The 11,449-nt window shown below is 45.8% G+C and overlaps 1 protein-coding gene across 3 annotated transcripts in view; it reads left to right on the top strand.

Annotated features, from left to right (window-relative positions):
* Galnt17 (polypeptide N-acetylgalactosaminyltransferase 17) overlaps window positions 1-11,449 on the top strand; it is a 461,519-nt gene that overhangs the window by 429,252 nt on the left and 20,818 nt on the right. For all 3 annotated transcript variants that reach the window (XM_003465769.4, XM_063234478.1, XM_063234479.1), the window contains 2 exons: window positions 1,488-1,625; window positions 7,953-8,048. In XM_003465769.4, the coding sequence (XP_003465817.1) occupies window positions 1,488-1,625; window positions 7,953-8,048 (234 nt within the window). The remainder of the gene's footprint in view (window positions 1-1,487; window positions 1,626-7,952; window positions 8,049-11,449) is intronic.

The raw sequence follows: 11,449 nt of genomic DNA, 5'->3' as shown, positions 1-11,449 counted from the left end.
CCTACACCTACATAGCAATGGGCAGGGATGTAAAGTGACATCTTGATTAGCCCCTCTGAGACCCCTGTGGAGTCAGGAATAGGTGTCATTTATTCCTGTCTGGTAGAGGTTGAGTCATAACCTGGAAAGGCACTGTTACCTAAGTCACCAGCACTGAATCTTCTGACTCTAGCCTGGTGCTTTCTGCATCACTGTAAGGCCCCTTTTCCTTGGAGAGGTGTCCAAAGACAGCGTGAGACCCCTGAATCTGCAGATGGCACCAAACCCTGCCCAGCTCAAGCAGCCCCTGAGCTGCCAACTGCTGTTCAGTGAGTTTGTGTTCACTTCCAGGAAAGCACAGTGAATTATCCATGAGAACATCACTTCGAACTTTCACAGTAGAGGGAGCTCCACCAATGGAGTTTTTGCAAATATCCCTAAACCTGAAAAAAAAAAAAAAACCTAAATCCCAAACACCACTAGCTGCAAGCATTTCCTATAAGGCTTATTCGATGTTTACCAATATACTGGGATGAAAATTGCTTAAAACACAGACATTAGTTCTGGAATTTTCTATTCAATCTGTTTGGGATCTGGTTGATTTGGGGTCTAAAACCACAGAAAGCAAAACCCCAGGAAAAGGGGGACATTAGAGTCACTGGTCCCTAAGGCAAATGGTACCAGTCATGCTTCTCAAAAGTGACCATTTTCATTAATATTTTTGCTAAAATTATTTGAGCACAGAGTTGAATGTTGCTGTTCAGATTTTCTTTCGAATTTGATTAAAAGGAATTTATTTTCCTTTTTAAAAATTCACAATTTGGCTGCTGAAGAAACCTTAATGGAAGAAATTGAACTCCCACCTCTCACCCCTAGATGTCACCCAGCTGCCCCCACCGCTGAGCGAGAATCCCTGCACTTTTGTCAGCCATCTCGTGGCTGAGCCTGCAGAGCCATATTTCAGATGCTTTATTTCTCCCTGTCAGCACACAGCAGCCCATTACAGGTTCATTTCTGTAAAAGCAGAGTGAATTATTCATTAGGACATCATTACAAGCTTTGCAATGGAAAATTATTTTCCCTTCTGCATATAATGAACTTCACAGAGAGCCAACAAAGAAGGGGAATTACACGTGTATAGGAAAGGCAGGGGGAGATGATATCCGTTTATTTTCTTGTCTTAATCAAATAATTCCTCTAATACTTGGCATTGATGACTACCAAGGGAATGTAGAAGAGAAGGAGCTAGAGATAGAGGTCATCAACCTGAGGGTCTTGGGAACCCTTTGCCCAGTAATGACAAAGATGGTGACTAATTGGGGACATCACACTGAGGGTCCGGGGTAACTTAGGAGAGAAGATTCCATACCCCGGGTCTAGGTGACTGTCTCCTTAGTTTAACTTCTCAGTAGGTCCCTAAGCTGGAGACTTCTGGAAGAGACCCCACTTGCACCTGCTCCAGTCAGAGACCCACAGTCACTGATGCCTGTTGCTCTCTCTGCTTCCAGAATCCAGGGATTGACATAGGCGATGTCTCTGAAAGAAGAGCATTAAGGAAAAGTCTGAAGTGTAAGAATTTCCAGTGGTACCTGGATCACGTCTATCCGGAAATGAGAAGATACAATAATACCATTGCCTATGGGGAGGTAATTAAGACCATACCTGCTGTAGATCTGGATTGCTGTGCAAATTCTGTGGAGTGATTTGTGGTAGAATAGAGCCATTCATTTTTTTACATCCATCCACCCATCCACCCATCCTTCCATTCATCCATCCACCCATCCTTCCATCCACTCATCTGTTCATCCATTCACCCATCTACCCATCCATTGATCCACCCATCTATCCACTTACCCATCCATTCATCCATCCACCCATCCACCCATCCAGCCAGCAAACACCCATGCAACCATCCATTTGAGGTCTCTCTGGCTAGCAAGAATGTGGGGTACAAAAAGATGATGGCGACCTTGATGAGTTCTATTGGAGACATTTGGACATTGAGGTGCCCTGGGGCCTGTAAGTGGAGACACTGAACAGGAAGCGGGGTATAAAGAGAAGCAGGTACTGGCTTCTCAGCCCTATGCTGTGACCAGAACCACTGAACGTCAGAGAAAGCAGAGAAGAATCTTCTCAGATTTTCTAGAATGAGATCATCCCACCTTTCATTAAAAACAATTTAATTTTCCCCTTATTATAAATACCATAACTATGCATTTGAGAAAGTTTGCAAATATAATACTAGCAATGAACATTTATTGAATATTTTTGAGGTACCAGGTACCGATTCTAAGCATTTTTAATACATATTCATTTCACCTTCACCTTATGAGATAGTAGCATTATTTCCATTTTATTGATAAGAAAGCAGCAACTTAGAGAAATTGTATAACTTATCTAAGGTCACAGAGCTTATGATTCATGAAGCCAGGATTGGATGTAGGCATTTTGACACCAGATGTAATGTGTGCATTTTGATATATTGTCCTCTATTGTGTATATTTGTGTAAACTTCTACTAAAATCTTTGAAATTTTACTCAACAGTATATGGAGAATATTTTCCTGTGTCATTACAATTTTCCCACACACTGTTAATGACCGGGTAGGGTTCCGTGTTTCGCATGTGCCATGCTTGGTTTGAGAATCCAGACTTTTTGTGGCTTCCATTCTGACCAAATCCTAAGCACCGCTCCTGAGAGATCCTTACTGTAAACACGCGTGCCTCTGCCTCATTGCTTCCTTTGGGTGACTGGAAGTGACACCCAGTCAGGACAGGGAGCAGACAGCCCGGTGCTCTTGAGCTAGCCAGGACACAGGTAGCTCCACACTGTGGCCACCTCCAGGGCTGCCCGAGCCTCCCCAGTGAACACCAGGAAGACGTTAAACAGGCTTCCTGTATCCTAGTACACACATTTCCCCCTGCTATGAATTTTCTTGCCTGATGCCCTTGATAGAAAGTAAGTCATCTCAGGTTAATCAGGGTGAGGACTGGGGGCCACCTTCTTCAGCTGGATGCCCACTTCTGGCAGGGACAGTGTCTAGAGTAGTGGGAAACACAGGAGAACTGTGGAGCCAACCGAGGGTCGCTGGGAGGAAAACATGCTATTGCGTTCTGAGAACAGTGCCTGACAGCAGCACTGTTAACAAGTCTTAACTGAGTTGTCTTTTCTGCTGCAGACCAAAAGTACGTATTATTATTTTTTGACTCTCCAACTAAGATTAGATGTAAAAGAGGCATCAAACATGATAGGCTATGAATGGATTATTCCTAAGACAACTGGGTAAATCGCCCAGCTCTTTGAAAAAGAAATCAATTTAGATTCTTACAGCTCATCATATACCAAAGTACATCTCAGATGGACTGCAGCATCAAATAAAAGAAATCGTTAAAAACCATGTGGAAATAGGAATCTGATCTCCAGAGGGACAAGGACTTTCTAAGAATGAAAGTGGTGGAAGGAAGCAGATAATGGATCTGAGCTCATAAATAGTAAAATAATCTATACATCAGCTGGATAAGGAGAGAGCAGGTCAGACTGGAAATACACACGCCGGAAACCCGATGGGGGAAGCAAATAATACTCATCCATACATAATAAGCTCTGCAAAGAGACCAAAGTTAAAATTTCTAGTTTAAATAATAAAATAAAACACTCCCAAAGAAAAATAGACAAATAACAAGAAAGGCCAGTGACACAGAGAGAATAAAAATGATTGGAAAACACATGAAAGTTTTTGATTCATTTCATAATCAGAGAAACTAAAATAAGTTTTTAAATATATTGAGGTAGCTGTTTCCCAGCCTAGCAAATGAATAAGGATTTAGTGTTTAGAATGAATGTTCCTACTTTCCTGTCAAGGTCTTGGTGAAATGAAAAATCACACATCCTCCAGTGAGAACACAAATTGAAACAAGCTTTTTAAGAAGCAGTTTGAGCCACATGTATTAAAAAGCTTAATGATAGCTATACTTTCTTCTCCACTCTTATCCCACAAAAATAATCTGAAGTAGGGACTTGGATGTGAGAGAGAAATTGTTCATCTGAGTGATTTTATGTTTTGGAGCAAAAATTTGTTAATTTAACTTGAAGATTAGTTAAAGATAATATATTTGTAGCTTGAACGATTTCATGGCTGTTGCAAATGGTGTGTACAAAATGTTAATAACATGAGAAAAATATTGATTCCATAATACCGAGGTGGAAGAAGCCAGGATGATAAACTAGATTAGCCGCTCAGTTAGATTGGAAGCAAAAAAGTAACACAGGAAAATAGAGATGGTAGCTACAGCAGTTGCCTTTGGCAGGGCAGCCACAGGGATTTGGGGCATGGATAAAAATTTCACTGTTTTGTGATGACTTCATCATCAGAAGAAAAATTGTTATTAGAATGACATTAAAATGAGAAGATGCTAGAAGGTAGCCTAGGTCACTGTGCACAGTCCGTGCTCTGCACAACCCCAGAGGTGACGCACACACCAGCCACAGTACCAGTGATGCCCTTGGAGGTGTAGTGGGGTAGCCCCGGAGACAACAGAGATCATAGTCCGATATTTCATAAAGCCTTTCCTTTTGGCAAATTTCCCTATATTTCAACAATACATTCAAGCCACACATGTTGTGGGAGACACAAAGATGGAAACAAGCCTTCCAAATCCCAATTCCAGGAATAATCACCAGTGACATTTAGGACATTTGCTTCTATTTCTTCTTCTCTACTTGCCGAGCTGTGTACTTAAATTATGTTTTGGATGGACACTAAGTTTGAATGAAAGTAATGATATTCATAAAGTTCAGTTTGGTAACAGTGTACCTTTAGTTTTATTTTATTTTATTTCATTTTATTTTATTGCCATATCAAGGGCCCAGTGTGAGCGAGGTGAGGGAAGAGGACCTTAGGGCCAGCTGTCAGCTGCTTGATTCCCAGCCCCACGTACATAACAAATCAGGGATCTCAGCCTTTGTGTTTTGTACTTTCACTTTCACTCTATCTCTGTCCCTTTTCAGTCACTGTAGTAAAATACCAGAGACTGTGATTTACAAAGAACAAGTATTTGTTCTGGTCCCTGGTCCTGGAGGCTGGGAAACCCAGGAGCTTGGTCCCGACCCGTCTCCTCCCACCAGCCAGTGCCATCCTGCTGGATCAGAATTTGGCTAAGGGTGTCCTGCCTGCATCTCCAGGCTCTTTACCTCTTCTTACAAAATCCCCTGGGCCACTAGGGGCCCCACCCTTAGTGACGTCATCTAGCCTTTATGACTTCCCAAAGGTCTCACCTCCAAACACCATTTCTGTGTGAGTTGGGGGTCAGGTTTCCTGTCCCTGAAAGTTGAGGGGACACCCCCAAAACCTAGCAGCTGGAATGTGTTAGTTTTTAAAGAGATAAGTGCAGGCTGGGCACCATAGCACACCCCTGTAATCCCAGCTGTTAGGGAGGCTGAGGCAGGAGGATTCCAAGTTTGAGGCCAGCCTGGGTAACTCAAAATGTTTTCAAAGGATCAGAGATGTAGCTCAGGGTTAAGGCCCCGGATTCGATGCCCAGGACTGGAAGGAGTAACATGGAAAGGTAAAGGCTTTGACTCTTACCTGCACCCAGGGCCGCCTTTCCTCGCACAGAAGCCCTTCCTGTGTGGAGAGCTCAGTGCCACTGACTCCTTTTCATAGAGGTCTGGGTCATCTCCTGCGCTTGGGAGCTGAGCTGCCCGGGCTCCACTCCACCTGCTCACCTTTCATTTACCCTGATTTAGATGAATATCTGCACTGTGTGTAAAACAACACACATAGCCTCACAGTGTAACCCAGAACTCCTCGCAGCCACTGCTTAGGTGAAAACCAGCTAGGCCAGCATCACTTTCATGGTGTTTCTTGTTTTGTTTTTCTTGTGTTCCTGAGGACTGAATCCAGGGCCACTGTATGGGCAGACACTCCCAGATTGTATGTTTGTTTTGAGACAGGGTCTCGTTATGATGCTATATTGCCCAGGCTGGGCTTGGGTTTGAGATCCTCTTGCCTTAGCCTTCTGAATACTGAGTTTAACAGGCGTGCACCTGTATCCCCAGCTCTGTATGCTTAGCAGTCATCTCAACCCTCAGGCTCTTTGCTGGCCCCCGTTTCAGGAACTGCACGCCTCTCTCCCTGTGCACCTGCCCCCTTGACCACCACCTACTTCAGAGTATGGACTATCTTGTTCACTCTTGTGACTGTTAAACTCAGCACAGTGCCAGCCACACAGGAACGCACTCACTAAATGTTTGTTAAATCCCCAAATGGTATATGTAATTGCATTAAACATTAGACATTAAATTTAAAAGCCTGGTGGTCTGAAATCACTATGTGAAACAAAATATATCATAAAACCATTGAAGTCTCTAATATACAAAAAGTCCTTACAAATCTATAATGAAAACCAATCCTACTGGGGAAACAGACAATTCTCAAACAGGGAAATGATTGCTAAAAGAAAAATAGCCCAATATGCTATTAGCAGCAAATTTATGAAAAGCAGCCATCTTTCTTCACCTCCCAAAATTATTATTTTAAAGTGCAAAGACTCAGGACAGGTCAGTACTGGGCATGCTTGAGGACAGGACCGTGACGTTCTTTAAATCTCCCAGGTGAACGCCTCATCTTAAGAACATTAAGATGTTCCTATCTGTTGACCCTGCAACCCCAGCTCCAAGGTTCTGTTTCTCTCCTTAAGAAAATCTGAAATGTAACAAAATATTTGTGTATAAAGTCACTCATCACTAAATTGCTCAAACGTGAGAGGGGGGCAGGAAAAAACTCACAGTGAGAAAGGGCTGTGGATGGTCCTTATTTTCTTCACCCTTTTCCAGGGGCTTCTCACAGAAGTGGTGTTTCTTTGATAACCTTTTTTTAAAAAGATTTTAAAATCAAAAGTCTCCTCAGTGGTCTGAGCCTGGACCCAGGGCTCAAACAGCTGAGGGAAAGGAGCAGAGTGTCCCTTTGCCTGTCATCTTGATTTATTCCTGGTTAATTTGGTCACCACGGGAGATAAACTCTGGAGGTGCCTGATACATCCGGAGAAGACCCTGCCTGTACCTTTCCTCTGGCCACCAGGATGGCGGGGTTGTAAACTGACTCTGATACAGAATTGCTGTGGTCTGAAGATCCAAGCTGGGTTCTTACACAGCCTAAAAGCGACATGCCAGCCTTCAGGGCTGCTGTCAAAGGGATTTTAGTACCTACATAGATGCATGTTAAACATGTAGGGTCGTGCCTGGCACAGCATAGGCATTCGGTAATTTTTTTTAATGTTTTAATGGTGCTGGGGATTGAGCCAAGAGCCTTCACACTGAACTACAACTCTGGTCCTTTGAAAACATTTCAAGTTACCCAGGCTGGCCTCAAACTTGGAATCCTCTTGTCTCACCCTCCCTAATAGCTGGCATTATAGGGGTCTTACAAAGTTTTCCAGGTGGGCTCCAACTTGCAATCCTCCTGTCTCAGCTCCTAGATTCCAGGGATTACAAGTGTGTGCCGCCATGCCCAGCTCTGTAAGTATTTTTGAATGTGTCAGAAAGCGTTTCTAAGGCTTTTATGATGGCAGTGTTCTTGTTTGCTTTTGAAGGATCATTTTCATTGCCTTTCTGTAAGTAACAACCTCACATACCTCCAATTCCCAAGCAGGGTTATTAAACCAGTGTTGGGTTGAGGTCCACTTAAGTACATACATCTGTCCCCATCCTGATTCCTCTGAGATGCCTTTAAACCTGAGGTCTGGATGATCAGTGTCCCAGTGTTTCAGAGTTCCCTGAGATCTTTTATGCTGGGGATAGAGAGCAGATCGCAGTGATCAGATCACAGACTTCGCTCCAGTCCTTCCAGTCCTTCCAGGGGTCCATGTGACCTTCCCGTCAGGAAGCTAGAAGCAGGGTGTGTGGGGACAGTTGGCTGGGAAGCAGTGTGTCCATTGGATGGGCTCTGATGGGTGACACTTCCTCTGTTCCTGCAGCTTCGCAACAACAAGGCAAAAGATGTCTGCTTGGACCAGGGGCCGCTGGAGAACCACACAGCCATCCTGTACCCGTGCCATGGCTGGGGACCGCAGGTAGGAGCTCATCTCTAACCAGGAAGGAAGCAAAACCACCAGCCTGCAGGGGCCTTGGGGAGCTTCTGGAAACTGCCATTGCCCTCTACATTGGTCACTGTTACCTGTTCTGGATTCTAAGCAGGTGGGAGCTTCCTGGTAGTTTCTCTTAAAAAGCCAGGGAAATGGTTCCATGAGAAGCTACATCCACATGCATGTGAAGATCAAGGTGTGTGTTTGATACAGAAAGGAAAATGCAAATGGGCCCAGACTTGATTGCTAATATGCAAAGTAATACCATCTACCGTCCTTAGAATCAAAGGTACCTGCTTCCAACTCAGAAGAAATAATCAGCAGATTCTGTGCTGAGGAGCCAGTGGCCAGGTTACCTCTAGAAGAGCATCAGTTAGGTGGTGAGTGTGGCCTGGATCCTAAGTGAATGCCAGTGTAAGAGCAAAGAGCCTTGTGAGAGGAGGGAGTGTTCAGGAGTATTTTAGAGAACACACCAGGTTGCTTGCAGAGGGCAAAATAATCAACCAGTGGAGACACTCATAAAAATTTAAACTATGACGTCGTCAACTAGGAGACACAAAAAAAGTGGGGAAATGTGTGCACTGGACTCCACGGGAGCCCTGGGTGCTGGCTCTAATCCAGCCTCACACATTCACCCCCTCGGTCTCTGTCTGTGAAGGAAGGAGGAACCCCTCTGAGCTGGCTGTCTTCCTTGTGTTCTACAAATGCACATGTTGAAATGCAGTCACGTGCAACACACACACAGGTGCATGCGTACAGCCTCAGGGATTTCCTGTGCTCATAGTATCTTGCCTTCCCACTGGGACAAACCTAGGATGGAGCAGAGCCGAGTCCCTTAGCAGCACTGGGTTCTGACCTGCAGCCTCTTCCCAGGGTGGGTAAACAGCACCGGGCAGCTCACTGGCAAATCTGAGCTCCTTGGGTGACTCGGAGGTGCACAGACAGGGCAAGGAGACTGCAACAGGGAGCGACAAGGGCCTGTGAACAAAGCAACCTAGGCGCTCCAGCCCAGCCAGCACATTTAAATTTAAGCCAGATGATTAACGCTTATTTGTGGATCCCCCAACCCTTCTGCCCACAATCAGCACCAAGCACAGTCTAGGGAGCCTGGACCTGCTGTTGTCCCTGAAGCTCACCATTAGGAATTGGGGCTTAGTGTAAAAGGCAAAATAGATGGAAAAACTTGGTACCCATCTTCAATCAGTCATTAGGTCAGTCAACAAATGTGTCTTGATCACCTGCTGTAGGTGCTAGTCCCAGTTGTGACAGTGCTGCTGATAAGATATAGTCCTTGTACCCAGGTAGTTTCTACTTGAAGGCCAGGGCACTGGGAGGTGGAAGGTGACCGGCTTGGCTGGGGCTCAGGATGCCAGAGGGAAGTGACAACTGAAAAGTGGGAAAAAAGAGAACTGGAGAGGTGTTAGACCTGACAACATAGCGGGGTACAGCTGAGCTCCCACACCGCAGGGTACAGCAGAATGGCTGGAAAGCCCCAGAGCTGCTGTCCCCCGAGATTGTGCATTCTAACAAGCTCCTGAGTGAGGCTGGGATGAAGAGTGGGCATGGGGAGCTGCTGGCATGGGCATCCTGGAGGAGGCTGGGTGGAAGGTGGCAGTGCACCCCAAAGAGTCTCAGCCTGGATGGACGAGAGAGTTGGGGAGGCCGGTGTACTGGGGTGGGAGGCAAGGCCCAGAACCCTCCTCATTACCTTCCTGCAATGCCTGCGACCTCCATGCAGGCAGCAGAGCTGGGCACTGAGCCTGGGGGTTCACTCTGGGCCACCTGGGTGCTCCCTACCATCCCCTTGGGCAAGGCCAGGAGTGGCACTTACCAATCTCCTGATAGGAAATGTTGGAACCAAGCTCCTATGAATTGTGGCCTAATAAAGACAGTCCCATTAACGTACTAGTAGAACCCAATGTAGTCTGAGAAAGGGGTCAAGATAACCTCATAAATGTCCCCCAAGGACCTGAGGGCCTCCCCGTGTGGCTCTGAGCTGTTTCTTTCACTGTGGATGATGCCGGAAAGGTGTCCGGAGCCCCTTAGGAAGATCTCGCTGAACCTGAGGACCAGGACCTGGATTCAGCAGCAAGTCCACCCTGCCGCACCCCCACCTGTGTTCGCAGGTCAGCAGAACCTTGCTAGTACCTGTGATGCCTGCAACCCCAAACCCTCCAGGCAGCCTGGGAAGACCCTTATGAAGCTGGCCATACTTGCTTATCTTTCCAGATCAGATGAGATCCCAGGTAGACTTTTAAAGAGTGTGTGTGTGTGTGTGTGTGTGTGTGTGTGTGTGTGTATGTGTGTGTGTGTGTACACTCAAAGATTGAACCCAAGATCTTCTCACTGAGCTATATATATTCATCCATTTTTGTTTTCACATTTTAAAATTTTGACACTAGTGACTTCACTGAGTCACTGAGTTATCCAGGCTGGGCTCAAACTAACCATCCTCCTGCCTCAGCCTCTAGAGTGCTAGGGTTTACAGGCTTGCATCACCACTGTGCTGGGCTCTGAGACAGAAATTTAATGAGCGCCTTCATCCTTAAAGATGACCACCCGCTTTCTCCAGCCTCTGCTAGGTGGGAGTGGCTCCAAGGGTCCCTGCCTGCTATGTGTTCAGTGGCACTCACAGTGCAGTACCAGGGTCTTCGTTGGAAAATAATTAGAATTTGCCTTCCCCCAATTCCGTGTGTCTCCAAACCTGTCGATCCAGGGCTTCTGCCTACTCCCTATAATTGGGTCTGTGTTGCTTCCCACGAGCAGGCAGTTTTAAGCAACTCTGATTGTGTTTTCTGTCCTGTCACATGCTCTGTGTTACAGCAGATTCTAAGGGTAGCCCTCGAGCTGCCCACCAAGACCACCCCTCCTGCACAAGCCCAATCCCCTGTCAGAGTGAGTAGCACATCCCCCACCAAGCCCAAGCCTTGGCATTTTGTGCAGCAGTTTCGGAAGTGCTGTGGGCCAGCAGGGACCACATCCGGGCCCCTCTAACCAGACAGCTCCCAGCAGAAGGCATTGATGTTCCGTGGACACTGTTAGCTTAATTAATGGACTCTATGTTGTAATTTATTATCAAGCAGCAATTAAACAGAGATAAAATAGGCACTGAGGAGGGTAATTTCCTGTCTTGCAGCATGTGTTTGTCAACAAGATGGAAACAGTTCCCAGCCACTTGGAGAGCCAGCACACTCTGAAGTGTGTGCGGGCCGTGGGCTCATTATCAGCCTCAGTGTGGTCTGGTTAGTAATTTGATTAAACAGACAGTTACTTTCTGGAGCCTTTCTGAAGTCTACAGACTTCTTTCTGGAGCCTAAGTTTAGTTAAAAATAGAGCATCAGGGACACAGCAGCAGCTTTTGTGTCACTTGAACCCATTTAGGACAGGAG

This window comes from Cavia porcellus, unplaced genomic scaffold (genome assembly GCF_034190915.1).
Source record: "Cavia porcellus strain 051 isolate PalLab524CR breed Dunkin Hartley unplaced genomic scaffold, mCavPor4.1 scaffold_23, whole genome shotgun sequence".
Lineage (NCBI taxonomy): Eukaryota > Metazoa > Chordata > Mammalia > Rodentia > Caviidae > Cavia > Cavia porcellus.
The sequence above is the reverse complement of the archived record's forward strand: the minus strand, read 5'-3'. Positions and strand labels throughout refer to the sequence as shown.